This window comes from Ascaphus truei, chromosome 5 (genome assembly GCF_040206685.1).
Source record: "Ascaphus truei isolate aAscTru1 chromosome 5, aAscTru1.hap1, whole genome shotgun sequence".
Taxonomy (NCBI): domain Eukaryota; kingdom Metazoa; phylum Chordata; class Amphibia; order Anura; family Ascaphidae; genus Ascaphus; species Ascaphus truei.
The window spans coordinates 95,680,762-95,703,654 of NC_134487.1; the positions used below are offsets into that span (position 1 = coordinate 95,680,762).

The 22,893-nt window shown below is 41.4% G+C and overlaps 1 protein-coding gene across 1 annotated transcript in view; it reads right to left on the reverse strand.

Moving 5' to 3' along the window:
• TBC1D15 (TBC1 domain family member 15) overlaps positions 1–22,893 on the reverse strand; it is a 69,493-nt gene that overhangs the window by 37,131 nt on the left and 9,469 nt on the right. Inside the window, exons 4-7 of the mRNA XM_075600231.1 lie at positions 22,386–22,524; positions 14,961–15,171; positions 4,499–4,601; positions 737–934 (exon numbers count right to left, since the gene is read on the reverse strand). Coding sequence (XP_075456346.1) covers positions 737–934; positions 4,499–4,601; positions 14,961–15,171; positions 22,386–22,524 — 651 coding nt within the window. The remainder of the gene's footprint in view (positions 1–736; positions 935–4,498; positions 4,602–14,960; positions 15,172–22,385; positions 22,525–22,893) is intronic.

Sequence of the window (22,893 nt, forward strand, 5' to 3'; positions counted from 1 at the left end):
GGGTCGCCTGCTTATAAGTCAAATAAACTAAAACAGGAAGAATTTCTTTTTTGTAAACACATGATCATAAAGTTCTATTTTAGCCAAAGTATTTCCTTTTTTTTAAATTTTTATTAAAAAATAAAATGATTTTATACGATTATGATCTTAGAGAATCAAGGATTTCAATTCATACACCACCCCAGCAAATAAACTGTTCATGTTTCTAATTTACTGACACTTGAAAATCACTTTACAGCATATTGTATATTCTGTTTATGGACACTATTAAATGGGATATTAAACACAAGACAACTCAATAAAAAGTGAAAACGAATATCTGATTTACTGCAGCCGAAGGTAATAAGTAAAAAATTAAACATGTTACCTCCTCCATCAACAGATAAGATATAGAAAGGCATATACTATTTCACCGGACACATTGGAATAGCTTCCTACTACTGTATTTAGGACTATTTGCAGGTCTGGGTAATCGGTGTCTCAAATCCCAAACGTATCACATACGTAACTCTTTTTACAAAATATGAAGCCAATAATCAGTGGTGCAGCAATAAAATCTTGGGGGGGGAAATGGGTCATTTCAATTCCTTGCCTAAGTAAAGTTTCTCGGCAGAAAATATTTAAACTTGTTGAGGCTTCGAATATACAACATAACCAGGGATTGCGGTTTTAGGTTTTAACCAAAAAAACAGTGACCCCCTGACAATGAAAAGACCAAGTATGTCAATGTACTTACACAAGTTATTACTTCAAATCCTGATTCTTCTTGTTGATTGATTTTTAAATCTGGTATTACATCACCAAGGAAGTCTGCCATTTCCTGGGGTGGTCTGTGGTCCTTGGAAGGATCAGAACCACGTAAGGTGTCAAATATGTAGTTTGTGACTTTGGAAAAGCCAACCATGGTGGCAGTGTAGGGATCCTTCTTTAATTTCTGTGAACAATAAAAGAATACATTGCATTATCCACTGAAATGCAAGTCACTCTGGCACAGAAGGGATTTCATAACATACATGTGTAAGTTATAAAAGATACTTTCTGGCTGTTCATTTTTTTTTTTTTTTTTTTTCTTAGTAAACAAAGTTATGATGAGGAAAATCATTTCCAAGTATTCTTTTAAGTATTCTTAAAACCCTCTTTCACCCCCTACTAACCATCTCACAAATTGTTGAATTACAAATAATGTAGGCACATTTTTTCTTTTCAAACAAACTATTTTTATTCAAAGCTACAAAGCTGTAGTGGCAAAAAACGTAATACTTATATAAGGAGGAGGTTAAATGTCAGTAAAAAGGAAGAGAAAGAAAAAAAGAAGGAGCGACACATTCTGGTTGCAGAAGTATTCAGCCCCTTAAGTCAGTACTTGGTAGAAGCACCTTTTGCACCAATTACTGCTACGAGCATTTTTGGATCTGTTTATATGAGATTTGCACAGTAGATTGGTGACATTTTTGCCCATTTGTCACTGGGAAATTGATCCAGTTCAGATAAGTATGTTGGGGATCGTCGAAGGACTGAAATCTTCAAGTCTCGCCATAAATGTTCGATTGGACTTAAGTCAGGACATTGACTGGGCCACTAAATAACATGAATTCTCTTCTTGTTTAACCACATCATGGTCCTGCGGAAGTGTGTATTTCCGCAGGACCAGTTTCAGAGTCCTGGCTGACAAACAGGTTTTCCTCAAGTATTCACCTGTATTTTTGCACCATCCATTCTCCCCTCTATCCTGACAAGCTTCCCAGTCCCTGCTGAAGAGAACCATCCCTATAACATGATGTTGCCACCACCATGCTTGACAGTTGGGTGTTAACTGGGTGATTTGCAGTTTTGAGCTTGTGCCAGATGAAGGGCTTGGAAATTTGACCAAAATTAAAATTGTTTGCGAAAAAGCATATATATGATACTACAGACATGTGGAAAAAAGTTTTGTGGTCAGGTGAGACAAAAATGTAACTTTTTGGTCTAAATTCCAAACGTTACATCGAGCACAAGCTCAACACTGCAAATCACCCAGTTAACACTATCCCAACTGTTGCATGGTGGTGGTGGTAACCATGTTATTGGGATGCTTCTCTTCAGCAGAGGCTGGAAAGTTTATCAGGATAGAGGGGAGAATGGATGGTGCAAAATACAGGCAGATCCTTGAGGGAAAACCTGCTGGAGTCAAGCTAGACTCTGAAACAGGGGATGAAATTCACATTTCAGCAGGACAATTACCCAAAGCACAATACCAAAGCCACACGGGAGTGATTAAACAAGAAGAGAATTCATGTTCTTGAGTGGCCCAGTCAAAGTCCTGACTTGAATCCAATTGAGCATTTATGGCACAACTTGAAGATTGCAGTCCATTGACGATCCCAAACAAACTCATCAGAACTGGATCAATTTTCCCATAAAAATAGGCAAAAATGTCACCATCCTACTGTGCAAAGCTAGTATGTGCCGATCCCAAAAGACTCATAACAGTCAGTGGTGAGTTTAGAAAACTGCCACCCTTAAGCACTTACCTGGTGCCCAGCTCCTCCTTCGTGCCACCGCCCTCCTTCAGCGTCAAAGGTTGCTGTGCTGTCGCGTTGCCACGGCAACGTGACATCACACGGCGTCTCATTACCATGGTAATGTTGCCATGGAAATGTGGTGACACGTCGCAGTGTCATTTGACACTGCAGGAGGGCACCGCAAAGGAGAGAGCAAGAACTGTACAGAGGCCCCACGCTCTCCCCCAGCAATCAGCGGGGGAGAGGGGGGAGCCTTTGTATATGGGGGGGGGGAAGAGAGAAAGGGAAATTTGCAACCCTAGGCACGGGCCTATCAGGATATCCACCACTGATAGTAGTAATTGCTGGAAAGATGCCTCTACCAAGTACTGATTTAAGGGGCTGAATACTTATACATGCAACAAGTATTTTTCCCTTTTTTTTCCCCCGGACATTTAAGCTCCTCCACATATATGTTTTCAGTTTAACCACTACAGCTCTGTAGGTTTGAATAAAATAGTTTATTTGAATAAATGCGCATACATTATTATTAATTCAACAATTTGCGAGACTATTGGTAGGGGTTAAATACTTCTACAAGCCACTGAAATTATAGATACACACACACACACACTATTTTTTATACACCAGTTACCGTTCCACCCTACACACTATTTGTTTTTCCATCCAGAATAATCTGTTAATATGAATTCTGGTGTCTCCATATATTCACCACATGAAATATACGCCAATTGCAAAACTCCTGGTTGAATACGCTTAGCTTGTTATATTACATCAAGCTGTATTTTTCAATATCCTCTTATAAGTGTAGCCTAGTGACCTTGGCTATGGGCTTCTTGGCCCTGGCACATAAGTCCTGGTAAGTGCAGGCAGTGTTAAGGTTAAATCCTTGCTCGCGAGCCAGCATGAGAGTCCTGCAGCACACTACTAATTGTATCCGAATGTAGCAATAGCCGGGGCAGGCTAGTGGCCATTGAAAGCATCATGCCTGGGGTGGGGTGGTTATAGTTGTCGGCACCGGGGGCTGATGCCTGTTTCGCCCTCAGATCTGCCCAGTTTGGGGGCAGAGTCACTAACCCCTCCCCCTGGTACATAAGATGTTTCCTTCCCAAATTATAAAGAGATTCCAGGATGTAGCCTGCTCCATAGTGAGCGAGGTGGTTCTACCTCACCCCATCAGGGGGTGAGGGGGTGACGACTAGCCCCAAGGGCCTCAAGCCTTTGGGGGGCCAAGTCAGGGACAAAGCGAGGGATGGTGATCATCTGTAGGGTGTTATGAAGTACCTCTCTTGCATGGCAGATGGACTCTGCTGGCCTGCTAATAAATGGTACAACGTTCCATGTCTCCTGTCTAATTTACTGGAACGGGGTTCCTGTGGGATCAGTATGCCCCTGGCAGATCCCTACAGGATGGAGGCGCTGCACCAGATGATGATCCCTTGCCTTTCCCCATACCAACGTGGAACCTCGGGCTTCCTGACAGACAACAGGTGAGCCCATACAGCACCAAGGTACACCCGTAACAGCCAGATCTCAGTCAAGGGGGGGAAAGAGGTGTTACACAAGGTTTTTTTTAGCAAACAAACCAAAATATAATACAGGCCATATAATCCCCCAATCCTGATACATAATTTATTTTGCTCATTTGTATATCAACACTCAATCTCAGTATCTTGCCAAAACTGAACATAAGTGCTAACATATGAAAATGAAATATATGCAAAAAAACACAATTTGTCCATATTCCAGCCTCCTAACTTGAGTCCAACACCATTGTTATAGTATAAGGTATGCTAATTCCACATAAGGGTTACATTCAGAGGTACCAGGTTAAAGGAAGTAACAACTATTTTAAAATAAAGGTGCTTGATCAAGGAATACTACAGGTACTAATGCAAATTTCCTCTGGTGTGCAAATCTGATTAGCAGCCTGAGCAATTACATTTTTGGGTGTAGCTCAATTAGATTTTCAAGATGCAATACATAAAAATGCTTACTTGTATTAAACCATAAGTCGGCTCATCAAGAAGGTTTTCAAAAGACTGTGAGAGGCTCTTGTTTTGACAATTCACAAGAAGAATTCTCCCATCCTGTTCAGATCTACAAGAAATAAAGAATACATTAATAGAAGGATTATTTGAATAAAAACACAGCATTGATCTGGAAGGTCACCAAATCTGGTCTCTAAACTCGCAGTCCTAGAGGGATACTGAAGGGATTAACGGAAGGGGTTTTGTTTGTGTTTGTTTGTTTTCAAAACACCCTCTCTGCACAAGCAAAGGGAGTCATGTAAAATGTGAGCACTTATTCTTCAACAATACTTAACAGAAAAAAATATATATGAACTCAATATAATGTGTTTATACATCCAATAATGATCACACTGGAGAAACCTCCGTCTCATGGAATCTAAAGTATCTGAAGTTGGGGCCACAACCAAAGCCACAAATGAAATACGAGTTGAAACTGAAGTCTTGCACTCTGGCCCAAGAAAGCGGTTATCATTACTACTGCCAGGATAGCGCCTCTCAACTATCCCCTACTGAAGAACAACTGCCAGAAAAGCTTAGCTTTCACTGCATTTGCCCGGCACAATATGCGTTGACATCCATGGGTTCTAATCCACATGTTGCAGAACATTAAAGGTGTCCTAGATCATTCTCATAAACAGTCCTGAATATGATCTCATGAGAAATGTTGGAAATGTGTATGCTTTATGCACAAAGGCTCACTTTAGAATTTTAAATTAATAGCCATCACAAGAGGGCATTTGCAAGTAGTGTTAGGACCTGTAACAAGGGTATACCTTGGCGTGGTTACAGGCTTATAAATACTTTGTATACAACAAGAAACAACCCTGGGAGGGAGGAGCCACTGACCTCCAAAACAGCAGAGACCAGCTTGACAAAGTTAACAAACACAGATACCCAGCAAGCTCTCAGAAACCCCCCAAAATTACCACATTATATATGTATACATCAAGAAACAAAGAAGTCCAGAGCAACATCCAATGTGACAAAAATACACAATGAAATACCTATATATCTCTTGAAAAAGGGTCATTTAGTTAACCCTTTGGCCAAAGCGTATAAGCCAGCCTTATAAATACTTTGGCCAAACCATTTGACTAAATGACCCTTACGTATGAGAAGACAGACATATTTAACCATATAATTTGTCATATTGGATGTAACATTGGGGGTTTTTTTCCCACAGGAAGCAACAGAATTGGTTTATACAAATTGCTGCCTTATGACAAGCAACAGAAGACTGCAAGAGGTAACCATTGGATGAAACTTGAGACTAATTTGTGTAAGTAAAGCCGCATCTTAAGCAGGTGTAATACACACAGCTATTACATCCCTATATTGTTCTACATGTAACACGTAATCCACTATGATACTTTGATGCTAAGTAGTCTAAATGTTTTTATTTATTTGCTTGAGGCACTCCTTTTTACAAATAAATGATGGTTTGCCACCTCCCTCCCCTAAACATTTAAAACTATACTTTGCATTATTAGCCAATAAAAACTTGCAATAAGTTTCTTATTGGATATAAAAACGGTTTTCAGACATTCAGGAGAGGATCAACGCAAAGGGGCAGATGAGCGATGCCTTGCTCCTCCAGTAAGGAATACTACAATACTTATTCATTGGAATAGATACTGAAAGCTATTTACTCAGACTGCAAGTAGGCATACAATAATAGTTTAAGCTACAGCACATATTATATTTCAAACATTAGTCAGCCTTTATTTACTGACGCTCCAATCCATAGCAACCTCCACCGCCTTTAGGCAATATCCTCTAAAGTAGGAGATCTATGGATCAATTTCTAGTGTTGTATCCGTAAAACTGATTTAAAAAAAAAAACATACTGCAAGTTCACTGGAGAATGTATTTATTTGTGTCTTCATCATTACAATAGGAGTAGCACATCATAACTTGTGAAAGGACTATTCAAACAAAGAGTTATTATTATTCACCCCAGAAAACCAGAGACATGATAGATAGCACAAGCATGGAAGATCCAAAAGGCTGTGTGCATTAAACAATGTGTATTTTGGTGCACAGCTCTATTCCAATGGTCAGAGATTACTCTCCTGAACTAAATGCAATCACACTGATATAATCAGCAATTGTTTTGCCTGGGGCAAAGAATGCATTTTCTTATTTCACTTGTACTAGAATTACTTTGTGTTATTAAAGAGTGAGATAGGATCTTTAATAAGTTTTATCTCTTCATTTTCAACACAACAGGATGGGACGACATTATGAGGTGGGAGGAAATCAAACCTGAGATTTCCATGTATGAAGTCAGCAGTCACAACATAACCCCTTCAGCTCCAGAGAGGCCTCTAACACACTTGAGCAATGTACAGCAAGTTAAAAATAAAACTATTTTGCTACATACATTACACAGAGCAAAGGTTGTGTAATTTCTTGTAGACAAGTTAACAGAAGATGTCAGGATCTTCCATTCTCATGATATACTGCTCATCTGGGTACAGCTAGCAAAAAAACGATAAGTTAATGCACTATAACGAAAGTATTTGATTAAAGCAGCAAAATGATCGGAATATACTTAAACACTGTAAATGAAGAGACCTTACACCTGCTGTCAATGTCTCTTTGTTTTCAGTGGAAATTATACTCATTTCCTTTTGAGTCTACATACAAACTGCTGCCTTTAAGGTGCACCCCCTGTGAAAATCAACTTTGCTCAAAACAAACACGCACGTTGAATAATTTAAATATATATGTCTAAATCTACTGACAATTTTATTTAATTTATTTTTAACGGGTTACCTGTGTACTGGGGTAAGTGCCTTATTCCTTTTACAAAATCCTCTCCTTGTTACACCCCTGCTAACTGGAACATATTTTTCTTTTAAGGATTGTAAGGGATAGTCGTTATGAACAGATACGTTCATGAAAGTCCTGAGGACAATGCCCTTTAATATCAATACTCACGTCTGAGGAGGACACTTCGGCTGATTGCGTAAAAGGGAATCAGACTCTGTAAATGGTTGTTAAATAATATAACATTGTTCAGTTGAAAAAATGCTTTTAGGAATTGAAGTACAAAGTGATTCTCAGTATCATTACAGTTTGCAGCAAGTGTATTTTGTTCATATATTCATCCCCTTGCACTTGAATTCTTGCTTCAAACAAGTGAGAAATCCCTAAATTACGAGCAGGAACAATGCATTACTATACTGTACTTAAAAAAGTGCCACTTGTTATTTAACTTACGCCAATAAACTCTTATAAGACATTATATCTTTCTATGGTAATATTTTAGAAATGTAACAGACATGTATAGATAGGAGTTCACAAAATTATTACAAAAATTTGACCAGAATTATTATGCTGGAAGATGCTTTAAAATCATTGCACGTCTCTCTCTCTGGTTTCTTGACATTTTCTAAGTACAATAAAAAAAAAAAAACTCCCGGGTGTTCATTAAAAGCTCTGGACGCATCTCCTAATGCTCGAGGCAACAAGTATGAAGTTTGTCAGAATCCTTTAACTCAAGCTACTCCTTGTCATTACTTCCAACAGTATATAAGCTTTAAACATAAGCCAAGCATACAAAAGCATTACGTTCTTAAACAGTGTGGAGAACAAGTGTTTTGAACAGGACTGAAGAGACTGCGAGCACAAACAAAAAAGTACACAAATAAAAAGAGAAATGCATTAACTAGGTATTGCAGCCTAAACAGCACTGAACAGTCTTGATTTTATGAAAATTGAAGGTTGTATGCAAGTCTTTATTTATACAGTATAGGGCCAATAATGTACATAGCGCTTCACAGTAGTAATACGTGACAATCATATAAACAGATCATGGGAATAAGTGCTTCAGACATAAAAGTGACATTGTGGAAGAGGAGTCCCTGATCCGAAGAGCTTACAATCTAATTGGTAGGGAGAACGTATAGAGACAGTGGGAGGGCATTCTGGTAAGCGTGTCTGCAGGGGGCCAAGCTTAATGTATCGTGTATAGTATTAGCCATGGTGCTACTCGTATGCTTCTTTAAGCAAGTGTGTCTTAAGTTTGGTCTTTAAGGTGGATAGAGATAGTGCTAGTTGGGTATTGAGGGAAAGGGCATTCCATAGGTGTGGGGCAGTGAGAAAGGTTTAAGGCGGGAGAGGGCTTTAGATACAAAGGGGGTAGACAGAAGACATCCTTGAGCAGAATGCAAGAGTCGGGATGGTGCATAGCGAGAAATTAGGGCTGAGTAAGGAGGAGCAAAAGAGTGTAAAGCTTTAAAAGTGAGGAGGAGAATTGAGTGCGATATGCAGGATTTGATTGGAAGCCAGGAGAGTAATTTCAGCAGGGGAGGCGCTGAGACAGATTTAGGAAAGAGTAGATTGATTCTGGCAGCAGTGTTTAGGATAGATTGTAGGGGAGACAGGTGAGAGGCAGGAAGGCCGGATAGAAGGAGGTTACAGTAATCGAGATGGGAGAGGTTATATGATTTATCCAAAAGGGTTATTTTCATTGAACCATCAGTGAAAAGTACAATTTGGTACAGTCAGGGAACTTTTTGTCGATATACCTTATGGTGCATCTTTTTGTGTAGGTATAGAGACTTATTTTTATGCTGTATGAACAGAGATATAGATATATAGATCTATCTACATACATACATACATACAAACATACATACAAAATGGCCACACACACACAGGGTGAAATGCCTAGTAGAAGTAAGGCCTCGGTCCCGCTGCGCTCGTTGGCGCGGGCGGCAATGTAGCGAGTTCCCCCACCAGCAGCAGCCGGTCCCGGTCCCCCCTGGCTGCACAGCTGACTACACGCTGTGGCGCGTCAGCCGCTGGAGACACCAGAGAATGGTGTTTCCTAGCGTTGACGCGTGACGTGTGTGGCTGTGAGCCAATGGGGAGGGGAGGCTTCGGGAGGAGGAGAGGCTTCGGGGAGCGGGGAGGAGTGTGGAGTGAAAGCAGGTGAGTGCCTGTCTGTGTGTGTGTCTGAGTGCGTGCGTGCCTGCCTGTGTGTGTATGTGTGTGTGTGTGTATATGAGTGCGTGAGTGCCTGCCTGTGTGTGTGTGCGCGTGTGTATGAATGAGTGCCTGCGTGTGTGTGTTTAAACTTACTTTCCAGCTCCAGCCCGAGTCCGTGGAGGGAGGGGGGGGGAAGAGTAGCGGGTCCCTCCGCTCAAGCCACGCCCCCCCTCCCTGTCAAACCGCCCACCACCCGCCCACCTCCCGCTCCGGCTCCCGCTCCCTACAGACCGCATATCGCGGTCTGTGTATCTCAGCGCACCGCCTGTCAGCAGTGCGGGTGCGCCGACTCTGGGAGCGGGGCCTTAGCCTTATTGTGGTGCATGGGATCTCTCTCTCTCTCTCTCAATATAATGATGCTGGCAATCTTTCTAGGGCCAAATCTGTAATATGCTTATACACCATAATTGCCAACATTTTCATCACTTCTTTTTTAAAAAGCCAAAGAAATGTGAGCCAGAGTAGGTACTGTAAAAATAAAAACTTTAAGTACCTTTTGCTAGCTACAGATTATATTTTGTGACACTTTTGCGGAAATGGGAACATTGGCCAGGACTGAATTCTACCAGAACAGACTCAAGCCAGCAAAATGTGGACTGTTGGCCTGTATAAAATAGTACACAGGTCAGCGAGATAGACTTTTTTTTTTAAATCTCGCTTAACAATTTCTATAGTAATGCTATGAAGAATAGAAGGGGGGAGGGGAGAAATGATTTTTTTTCTTTTTCCCCCAAGAAACTGAAAGCGACAGTTTCGGGAGCCATACATTTCAAAGTTAAAGGTTTCATTTACCAATCTTGTCAGTACAAGAGAGACCTGCCAAACATCACAAAGCAACTCTTCCAATTTTCCAGCATGAAGCACTCTTCTCTCTGAGTGCGCAATATTGACAAGATTGCAGTCAAACACTGAGCATTTTGTTAATCATTTATTCAAAATAATATAATCTTGCGTGCACTGGGTTTGTTTTCAAACTGCACAACATATAAAAGTGGTTCATTTATCTGTGTATAATTATGAAGATAAATAGTGCAACTCAAAACACACATCATTCTCTCTCAATTCACAAATAAAACAGACTAGCACATATTTTGATAGCAGCTCCTACTCGTCAGTCCAATTCTTATGGCGAAACATATTTGGTAGGCGATTCTGCGTTGCTCCTTTTACTCAAAAGTGACTATACATGGTCATACAAAATAAAAGGATGAGCACTTTGTAAACACATACATACACTGTCTGCACTGCGTTCCCGAATACACACACACAGTGATGTAAACATACAATCTCCTCCTGTACATTGCTATAGTGTCGGCAATATACAGAGAATTATTCTTACTGATATTCTCCTTTCTTCTAGAACAGTCACAACAGCACACAACTGTGGGTTCGCAGGTGATCTCTGGAGGAGGGGCTATAAAATGATCCTTCCACCTCCTCCTGGTCAGTGTCGTTCTGAGCAATTAACAAAGTAAAAATAAATTAATACCACTCAATGGGTGGGAAAATGTGTGCGCACTTATTACTGGACGAGACAAAAAGAGAATAAATCGATAATAAAGTCTCGGTTTCTTCTGCATACCACGGCAGCACATACCTGTGGGATGTCCCACACCAATAAGAAAAAAGTGGAAGGGATTAAATTACAACATTCAGCACTTTCCTCCCAAAGGTTGCATCTGCTGTGGGGGAAAAAAAAAAAAAAAGGTCTTCACAAAAGGTGTAAATATCAGTCCAGGTTACTGCCTTGCAAAAGTCTGCAGACAAGGCCTCTGGCCAATCAAATTACATGCCATCAGTAATAGTCTTTGTAGATCTGGACCTTGTGACATAAGATCTTCTCTCAATAGCAGCTTCCAGTATGGATTTTATGAAAATTCTACCAGCTCGGTGAACCAAGCCCCTTAGACAGAAGAGAAAAGAAATTGCTGTCACCCTGGAAATTTCCACTTTTATGTTGCGCAGCACCCTCAATATCATTGAAAAGGAAGGAAATATGTAAACCAGGCTGACATTTTAAGTCATCACATCCAGATGCAAAGGCTTGTCCGCCTGAGTACTGTACTTTAACAAAATACAGCCAGCTTTACATTGATTGTAGTGGCTATCAGATTTTCCTGGGGACAAGCCCACAAGCTATTCTATTACCTCTATGGTAGAGGCAAACTTTCCCAGAACTTGCATGCAGTCTTGAGCTGTAACATTCTTCTGCTTTCTGAACTTTCTTGTTGAGGTGATCAAGTTTTCTGCTTTGTTGCAGGGGGGGAACCACAGAAGAAAAAAAATGGACCCCCTAAAATCTCAACTAATGAAGGAATCTGACTTTTCAACATCATTACATGCTCTAGATCAGGGGTACGCAAACTTTGTCTGCGCCCCCTGCCTGCTCGCACCCCTTAATTTTTCTGTGGCGTTTTCTGACGTCATATGTCCCTGCGGGAGTCAGGAGCTGCCGGACACAAGGTAAGGGACTTACTGAGGCATCTCGAGCCCTCCCCCGGCATTTAATTTAAATGTTGTGGGGGAAGAGCGCTGGGCCTCTAAGTGCTACGTCCTGCCAAAAACATTTCCGCGCCCCCACTCTAGATGACAAAGCCTTTATTAGTAGTCGTCCGGGTATGGGAAAATTTGGATCCCTTGTTTTCTGATCTCTGCATTAAAGTGGTACGAATACCTCTGTAAAGGATCTTGGATTTGTGACTAAACTAAAGGACGTAACTCTGAACTGAAAATGCCCCTGGGTTGTTGCAAATCTTAGATATTTTCATTGTTTTTCTGCAATCGAAACGTGGAAAGAGCCATCCTTCAGATCTAGTGAACCCAAATAATCCCCTTTCTCCACCGCTAGTATGATAGATCTCAGAGACTCCATTTTTTTTCTTTGCAATATTCGTACCTCTTTTATTGCTTTGTTGTTCAGGAGAGATCTTAAGCTTTCCACCAAACATTTTTAATGTACTGACTACTAAAACTCCCTTTCCATTTAAGAATGTATTAAACGACTGTGTTTTTATCTTTCCTTTCAGTGTGAAACTGCACTCCACTACGTTGGAGAAAGTGGCTAGGAAGCAGTCAGCCAATAAATGCCCCTGCACACCAGCAAAGAGTTACACAAATGATTCTCAGTCACAGCCTCCCAAATAAAATATATCCTAAAAATGAAAAGCAAATGAACCATCTTCCAACACTAACCAGGAGGTGGGGAAGGACCTTTATATAGCCACTCTTCCAGATATCAGCCGTCTGTCCCATCTAAAGAGCTGCATACCGACAGGTGTGTGCTGCCGTGGGACACAGAAGAAATTATGATATAATCCTTTTTATCCATCCTGCAGCTCTTTATCCATGTGTTTACACCAAAAGCTCTTCTGCCTTTAATTCGGTGCTATCTGAGGATGCATATAATCCGCGTGTGTGGTGTCAACTTTATTGAGCATTTCATTCCTTATAGCTCATTAATCCTCAATACGAACATCTTTAATTTTAACTTATATGGCGCATACAACGTAATATATATAATTTTCTGATTTCATAAGGGAGCCTTTTCTCACTTTTGTTTTTGACATCTTTAAACACCATGGCACTTGGTTTCCTTTGATTCATGGTTGATATTGATAACGAATGTGTTATTTTCCATTAGTATTGACAACATTAAGCCTCCGTAACCCAACACATTCAGTTACACTGCTATTGATACACTCAGTTGATTGGGGAAGATTATTAAAAATGTTTAAAGTGCGTTATGTTCTCCATCTTGACAAAAGTCCGGTTGGGAACCGAAACATCGAGCTTTTAAAATGTTATGCCACTTTTATATACTATTGAGTGTGCATTCCTGCACAAGCTGAATACTGAAAAAATATAATATAAATAAAAATACACACACACACACACACACACACACACACACACACACACACACACACAGGATTTGTAGTAACAGTAAAATTGAAGCATTGTTATAGCTCTTTTTACCCTGCTATCATATTCCACCAGCATACCTGAATAAGTATAATAATTGCATGAATGGTACAAAGTTGAAGATGTTTGAAGAGGTTATTTTTGGGGGGGTGGGGAGGGGCTTTCCAGTGAACACTATTCAATAACCTCCTCTCTGCACATATATGACACACTGGGGTCCCAGAGCTCTTGCACTATTATGTAATCTTTCAGCCACTGATTTTTTTGTTTTATCAAAGGAGTTAAAAAGAAGTCATGTGAACAAGTACAATAAGAAGACTTTGTATGGTCACAATTGTTTTTTTATGTTAATAGATTTATATAGCAACCATTTATTAGAGTCTTAACTCAATATTAAAATATAGTAGGACGCTAGGTGCCCAAATAAATGAGACTCAATAGAGCCAAAAAAGCGCAGCGAAAGAAAAAAACGATCGGAGCGCTCCCGGCACCCACACAAACTCCCCAATAGAGAGTTTAAGCATTGAGCTTGAGACTGAATTATACTAAGCAGCAACCGTGTGTGTACCAGTGTGATCACTAAGCATTAGCTAGTGTGTATACAGCCACAGAACAGAAGCACGGTGCTTGCCTTTTTTATGCTACCAGCTTCTCCTGTGTTTTTATTGTTCCTGAGTGTATGTAGACACTACATGTGTACTACAATATTTTTCTACCTACCTGGACTTATGGTCACTTGTTTACAGCAGGTACATCCATCTAGATATCTGCATTTAGGTACAATTCAAATGAGTGTATGTGAGTGATTGACTTGTTAACCCCCATGGTGGTCTGAATTGCTGCCCCCCCCCTTCCCCCAGGGATCAGAGCAGCGACCTGCTGATACAGACTACCCTATGACTGGTGACTTTAGTCTATCCTCTGGGAACCTACTATAGCTAACTACTCACTTGTTTCACCTACCTATATATACTTGGTGATGTGATATACATATATATATACCACTCACTTTGATAGCCACAAGTGGCTGTACCTGTGACCAAGTACTTACGGACACAGTCTCCAGGAGGCATTGATTACACCTGGCTCTACCCTGCACATATCATCAAAGGCAGTAGCCTACACTTACACTTGAGACCTGGTATTTTTTACTTTCGCTGCGCTTTTTTGGCTCTATTGAGTCTCATTTATTTGGGCACCTAGCGTCCTACTATATTTTAATATTGAGTTAAGACTCTAATAAATGGTTTTTATCGTGTACATATTACTCATCAACATATACACATATCCTTTGTTTAGTGTACTCTGTGCATCTGTTTGAGTGCTCTCCATTGGGGTCCCTTTCTCTCACAAGTATTAGTTCATATTTACCCCGGATAGAAGCACCACAGAACCTATTCTTAGCTGTTGCGAGGGTACCTTCTTTCCCTTCCCCCACCCCCAGCTTTACCCTAGTATTAGCCAATAGATTTATATACCCTTCCATTCACCTTTATCTGATACTTACTCACACAGCACCACATATTTTTCAAGGCACTCGAGCAGTAGTTCGCTTCCTCCTTGATGGAAGTGGAGAGCTGGAAGAACCACATCATCCTTCAAGCAGAATACAAAATAAGACCACCCCATGCCTTCTTTGTTCTGTTTTATTGACTTGAGGTCGGTCAAGCTGAAGAGGAATGACCATTTGCTCTGGTTGTTCAGGTGACTTTGAACACCTAAAAAACATCCAACAAAAGAAAAACTTGAGAAGGGAAAAAAAAATTAACAATTCAATAAGAAAAAAGTTAAAATCAATCAGATCCATTTAAGATGTGTTTTGAGGCCAAAAGCCCACCTCCAAAAACTGAAACATAACATTTGATAGCTGTGAAACCTCAACTGTATAGTTTATTTTATTTAATATTTAGGATAGTATTGAATTACACAAGCATTTATCTTTTATTCCCTTACTGTATTAGCCTCTACAACCCCTTTTTGAGGGCCATTTCATGAATTCACCACCTGTTGTGAAGTATATCCTCGCATTTCTCTTAAAGTTCCACTCAAGTTTCAAAGCATGAACTTTTGGGCTAGCAATTCGTTTTCACTGAAATATGCTTCCCGCCTGTACCCGATTCAAACCATTAATCTATTTGGAAGTTTGTATCACATCCCCCTCGTTTCCAAGTTGTACATGTCGATGGTCTTTAGGTTTTCCTGATTGAATCATGCACCATTTTATTACTGTAGCTCTTTTGTACAACCCCTACTTTGTATGTGTGAACAAAGTACTCTAGTTATAAAGTCTTAACAAGGATTTATGAAAGTAGTATCACTACCTCGTTCTTTCTGCTAATATCGGTTATGAAAAACCTCTAGACATGTGGAGCTTCTTTAAAATGCAGTTCCATCTAGGATCAAATTTGAAAAGAAAAAAAAAAAGAAGTAATGGTATCTTCGTATCTTCAAACAGATACCATAAAATTGATAAATATTATATACACGCTGACATGACATACATACATACATACATACACAGGCAACGTTTCTCAGTGAGGTGAAAAGGTTCTACCTTTGACTCGACTGTCCAGAGGACATTGTTCCAAAAGTCTTGTGAACCTTCTATGTGCTCTTTATCGAACTTCAGACGAGAAGCAACATTCTTTTTAGAGAGCAGTGGTTTACTCCTGGCTATCCCTCCATGAGCACCATTCTTGTTCAGTCTTTTATGATAGTTGAGTCATTAATACACACATTAGACAAGGCGAGAGTGGCCTGCAGATCCTTGTATGTATGTCTTTATTTAGCGCCATTAATGTACATAATCGGCAGTAATACACGTGACAATCATGAAAATAACAAATAATACAATTAACACAAAGTGCTACAGACATAAAAGTATCATTTAGGAAAAGGAGTCCCTGCTCCAAAGAGCTTCCAATCTAATTTGTTAGGTAGGAAGAACGTACAGAGACAGTAGGAGGGCATTCTGGTAAGTGCGTCTGCAAAGTGCCATGGTTTATGTATGAGGTGTAACGTATCAGCCACAGAGCTACTCGTATGCTTCGTTAAGCAGGTGTGTTTTAAGGTGGGGATAGAGAGGGTGCTAGTCGTATATTGAGGGGAAGGGCATTCCAGAGGTGTGGGGCAGTCAGTGAGGTGGAAAGGGCTTTAGATACAAAATGGGTAGAAATCATTGTGCAGAACGCAAGAGTCGGGATGATGTATAGTGAGAAATTAGGGCTGGGATGCAAGGAGGAGCAGAACAGTGTAAAGCAGGCGAATTGAGTGTGTGATAAAGGATTTGATAGGACGCCAGGTGAGGAGATTTCAGCAGGGGAGACGCGGAGATAGATTTAGGAAAGAGTTGAGTGATTCTGGCAGCAGCGTTTAGGATAGATTGTAGGGTAGACAGACGAGAGGCAAGAAGGCCGGACAGCAGGAGGTTACAGTAATCAAGACGGGAGAGAATGAGGGCCTGAGTCAGAGTTTTAGCAGTCGAGCAACAGTGGAAAGAAATCTTTGTAATATTGCGGTGGAAAGAAATTACAGGTTTTAGCTATATTTTGAATGTGAGGAGAATGTGAGAGAGGGGTCGAGTGTGACCCCTAGCTCCGTTTTTGACATGTTACATTTAAGTCGGCGGAGGGCCAACCAGGATGATATAGCGGAGACATTCAGAAAATCTGTTACTCTGGGGTTCTTTGTGACTCCATAGATGATTTGCTGGTTTGTTCTTGCAGAGAGTTTGGTAGGACAACAACTCCTGGGTAGAGTGACTGTGGTATTGAACTTTCTCCATTTGTAGCCTATTTGTCGGACAGTGGATTGGTGGAGCCCCAAATCCTTAAAAATGGTTTTGTAACTCTTTCTAAACTGATGAGCAACAACTGCTTTTCTGAGGTCAAAGAATGTTCAGTCTGCGCTCTTGCTTCCTATGAATGTAGAAAATTGATTCCTCTCCTTCCTCTTGCAGCTCCTGTGAATTGAAGTGTCTCCCCTCACTCCAAAGAAGGATCCCGGCGGAGAACTCCGTCAGCAAAACCAGGCAACCAAGAAAAAAAGCACAGGTGCGCACCAAGGGTATAATAATGTAATATAACAATAATGTACAAACTTACATATAATTAAAACTTAGTTCATCTCCAGGTCTGAACGATATCCTCATCTGTTAGGCTCCACTGTAGATCAGGCAGGGGGGGGGCCGAATCCAATTCCTTACAGGTAACAGTCCCGCGCGCAGGGGCTGGCTCTGTAGCACTGACTGCAGTCTCACCTCCGTGTGTATCGGCGTGGTGTGTGACAAAGTGCGCATGCGTGGAAAAGAAGCCCCCTATAGCCGTCCGTGGATGCCTGTCCGTCTGAGTAATCTCGACCGGAATGAAAACACTTGAGTGTATACCAGCTACCAAGATTAAGGTAAGCTGGTTACACAATTCGCGACGCATTTCGTATAACTGGTATACTTAATCAAGCGATAACTTGGGCACCTATGAGGGGTCTTATATATGTCAATCACGCTACATCATTGGTTGTTCCTAGGAGGAAACAGACCAATCATGAAGGTGGGAGTGGTGAATGCATGAATCTTAAACACTCCTCTTTATTGTCATAAATCAATCTGCAGTTTTAATGATTGCATTAGTAAGGTGATAATCTTTCAATAGAAATTGATGGTATTGATTTCTAAATAGGAAAAGGTAATGATCTAATGGCAAGATTAAATGCCAAATTAATCAGATATAGACATATAATGTCGCACTGATAGGTGGCCATAGTAATCATGTGTAAGAATAGATTAATAAGAACATGATCATATATAGTAATATGAACAACATATAAAAAAAATTATATAAAAAACATAAATGACAAAAACATTAAACTTTAATGAATACTACATGAAAAGGGGGGAGGAAGGGGAAAAAAAGGGGGAAAGGGGGGGAGAAAAAAAAAAGAGGGGAAGAGGGGGAAAAAAGAAGAGGAAAAGAAAAGAAAAAAGTAAAAGGGGGGGGCAGGAGGGGGGTATAGAAAAAAGTGAGACATCATAAATGTCGCCCAAGGATCCAAACCCCTAAAGGTTTACACATATAGTGAATGACAGATTCAAAATATATAAAGAGCTATTTTGCTGGAACGTTCACCTCAAAAATGGAGTCAGTTCTACATAATCATTTAACCCCCCAGGAAATTTAGTTTGAAGGGTGAATATCCAGAACTGCTCCCTTTTGGCAATTTGAAGATCTTTATCACAAGCTCTAATGTTGGTTACTATATGTTCAATACCCATATATTTGACTCCTGTAGTGCTACATTGGTGAACATCTCTGAAATGAGACAAAAGATGTGTGAGCAGTTTAGCCGAAGCCAACAATTTAGGAATATTGACAATATTTCTTAGATGTTCCATAATACGCAATTTAAGATGGCGTTTGGTGCGGCCTACATATTGTAGACCGCATCCACATTGCTATATATATATATTACATATGTTGTTAGACAATCAATGTAATTATTAATTTCATATTTGAAATCTGTCATTTTTGATGTAAAGTAATTTTGTTTCCGCATTTTCGGACAGATTTTGCACTTATTACATCGGTGGTTCCGTTTTAAACCCAGCACAAGTGCAAAATCTGTCCGAAAATGCGGAAACAAAATTACTTTACATCAAAAACAACCAATGATGTAGCGTGATTGACATATATAAGACCCCTCATAGGTGCCCAAGTTATCGCCTGATTAAGTATACCAGTTATACGAAACACGTCGCGAATTGTGTAACCAGCTTACCTTAATCTTGGTGGCTGGTATACACTCAAGTGTTTTCATTCCGGTCGCGATTACTCAAACGGACTGGCATCCACGGACGGCTATAGGGGGCTTCTTTTCCACGCATGCGCACTTCGTCACACACTACGCCGATACACACGGAGGTGAGACTGCAGTGAGTGCTACAGAGCCAGCCCCAGCGCACGGGACTGTTACCTGTAAGGAATTGGATTCAGCCCCCCCCCCTGCCTGATCTACAGTGGAGCCTAACAGATGAGGATATCGTTCAGACCTGGAGATGAACTAAGTTTTAATTATATGTAAGTTTTTACATTATTGTTATATTACATTATTATACCCTTACCTTGGTGCGCACCTGTGCTTTTTTTCTTGGTTGCTTTTCTGAGGTCCTCAGAGATTTCTTTTGATCGTGGCATGATGTGTTTCCACATACCTGTATTGTGAAGACCAAACTCACCACGTTTCTGATCTTTATATAGGGTGGGCCCTCCTAAACTCACACCTGAAGATCTACCTAATTATTTAAACACCTGATTCTAATTATCCACCTTAATTTAGCTGATAAAACCAGGGTTTCACTTACTTTGCACACAACCTGACTCTTAATTACTCATTGTTTGTCTAATTCAAACATCATTTTGTTTCAAAAGACATAAAATTGGTTCATATAAACCCTATTGGATATTTAAGAAAAGACTGGTTTTATTCAAGAAGGTTATCAGGAAAAACTATGGAATTTACGTAATTACCATTGGGGTTAACAAACTTTTTCTCAAACTAAGAGGACTTGAAGGATACAGAGTAAAGCGCCAAGGTGAATGAAGTACAGGCATACCCCGTTTTACATACACTCGCTTTACGTACACTCGCAAGTACGTACATTTTTGTTTTAATTGCACCTTACCCCCTGTGTACGTACGCGTGCTTCGCGAGTACGGACACCAGGGGGCGGCGTGTGCGTGCTGTGGCGGTGTGCCCTCTCTTCCTCTCCCCGGCTCTTCCTTCACCTGGCTCCCCCAGCCCTTCCGTTCCCCGGCTCCCCCAGCTCTTCTGTTCCCCGGTTCATCCTCTCCCCGGCTCTTCCAATCACCTTACCCTCTCCCTGGCTATTCCGTTCACCCCCCCACCGGTTCTTCCCGTCACTCCCCCCACCCCCCCGGTTCTTCCGATTACTCCCCCCCCCCTCGGTTCTTCCGATCACTCCCCCGAGCCCCCCCGGTTCTTCCGATTACTCCACCCCCCCTCGGTTCTTCCGATCACTCCCCCGAGCCCCCCCCGGTTCTTCCGATTACTCCCCCCTCGGTTCTTCCGATCACTCCCCCGAGCCCGCTCAGAGCCGCGCTCTAGCGTGCGTGTGCCGCCTCTGACTGCCATGATTCTGCCGCCCGCAACCTGCACGCTGCTTGAGGTAGGGAAAGAAAGGGAGGAGGGACATGCAGGGGGTGGTGTGATGTGAGGGACATGGGGGGGTGATATGAGGAACATGGGGTGGGGGGGTGATGTGAGGGACATCGGGGGGGGGGGGTGATGTGAGGGACATGCAAGTGGGGGGTGATGTGAGGTACATGCAGGTGGGGGGGGGATGTGAGACATGGAGGAGGGGGGTGATGTGTGAGGGACATGGAGGTGGGGGGTGATGTGAGGTACATGCAGGTGGGTGGGGGAGGGATGTGAGACATGCAGGTGGGGGGTGATGTGTGAGGGACATGCAGGTGGGGGGTGATGTGAGGTACATGCAGGTGGGGGGGGGGATGTGAGACATGCAGGTGGGTGGTGATGTGAGGTACATGCAGGTGGGGGGTGATGTGTGAGGGAGATGCAGGTGGGAAGTGATATGAGGGAGATGCAGGTGGGAAGTGATATGAGGGAGATGCAGAGGGGGTGATATGAGGGAGATGCAGGGGGGGTGATATGAGGGAGATGCAGGGGGGGTTGATATGAGGGAGATGCAGGGGGGGGTGATATGAGGGAGATGCAGGGGGAGGTGATATGAGGGAGATGCAGGGGGAGGTGATATGAGGGAGATGCAGGGGGAGGTGATATGAGGGAGATGCAGGGGGAGGTGATATGAGGGAGATGCAGGGGGAGGTGATATGAGGGAGATGCAGGGGGAGGTGATATGAGGGAGATGCAGGGGGAGGTGATATGAGGGAGATGCAGGGGGAGGTGATATGAGGGAGATGCAGGGGGAGGTGATATGAGGGAGATGCAGGGGGGGTGATATGAGGGAGATGCAGGGGGGGTGATATGAGGGAGATGCAGGGGGGGGTGATATGAGGGAGATGCATGGGAGGGTAATATGAGGGGTGCTGGAGGAGATATGATTTTACCCGTGCGGCCTGATTTTTTTTAAATATTTATAGGGGGGGAGGGGGGTCTTTTAAAAATGTATTGAGGCGGTGTGGGTCTTTTAAAAATGTATTGGCGGGGGCATTTTTAATATGTATTGGCGGGGGCATTTTTAATATGTATTGGCGGGGTGGGGTTACATGTATTTAGAGGGATGGGTTTTTTTGGTATGTATTTTGTGGGGGCACTAGTAAGAAAAAATTAGCTGACATTAAAGATTTTCTTTCTATAAAGCCTACTGTATTTATTTTGGTTACAAATGCATTATTTACATTAGTTATGCATATATATGATGTCTGCAGTACAGTACATGCATCGTAAAGTGGAAAAAAAATAGTGCTTCACTTTAAGTACATTTTCACTTTACATACATGCTCCGGTCCCATTGCGTATGTTAAAGCGGGGTATGCCTGTATTAGGACATTTTCATTCTATATCTCTAAGAAGCACCACACAAAACACATAGGAGAAATGAATTTTCTAGGAGCGTTAAATAAGGAGTCTTTTTAAAAGCCACAAGATTGTAAGATTCAACCAACTAAAAAATGTTTTAGTTTTTTTTATATTAAAAATGAATCTGCCTTTGCCCTTTGTGTAACTTATATTATACCAATTCCCTCAAACATTATGGACCATTACTTTCAAGCTACCTTCCATTTTTTATTGAAAAATCACCTCTGCCTTGGATCAACACCCAAACAACAATGCAGGTGATAATCTGATTGAGTTGGCAGCACAGTATATAGAGAAAAGAGAGCACTACTAAAAATACCACTTTAAATAGGGTTTTATGGTGTTTCTTAATACAGACCTCCATTCGTATATTGCTTCTTTTTGAAAGAAACTGTATTGACCATGTCCCACTCTGCTTCATAACTGCTCTGATGCTCTGACCCACGGACAACTTTCTCGTTTGGAGCCTGAGTCCACTCTACAACAGAACTGGAGTCCTACAAAAAGAACACAAGACATGTTAGGTAAAGACACTGTATCAGAATAGCCAACTGTGCATTTTGTCAAACATTGCAAATGTACACTAATCCAGAACTTGATGACTCTTGCTTCCTTCTTTCCTCTGTGCACTTTAAGTGCACATGTAGGATCTCAGATTTTAAAAGCTCAACCTACGACAAATCTGTGTAAATTGTACCATATAATATAATTACAAATTACATGCAAGCAGATTTGGACCTATTACGAGTACTACACATCCACTGCATGCGTCTTAAATAAAGAACTACTCACTCTAAACAATTTGCAATGAAAGTGTCCAATACGGGCTAAATGATATTGGGTTCCAAGATCCTTAGCATGTTAAA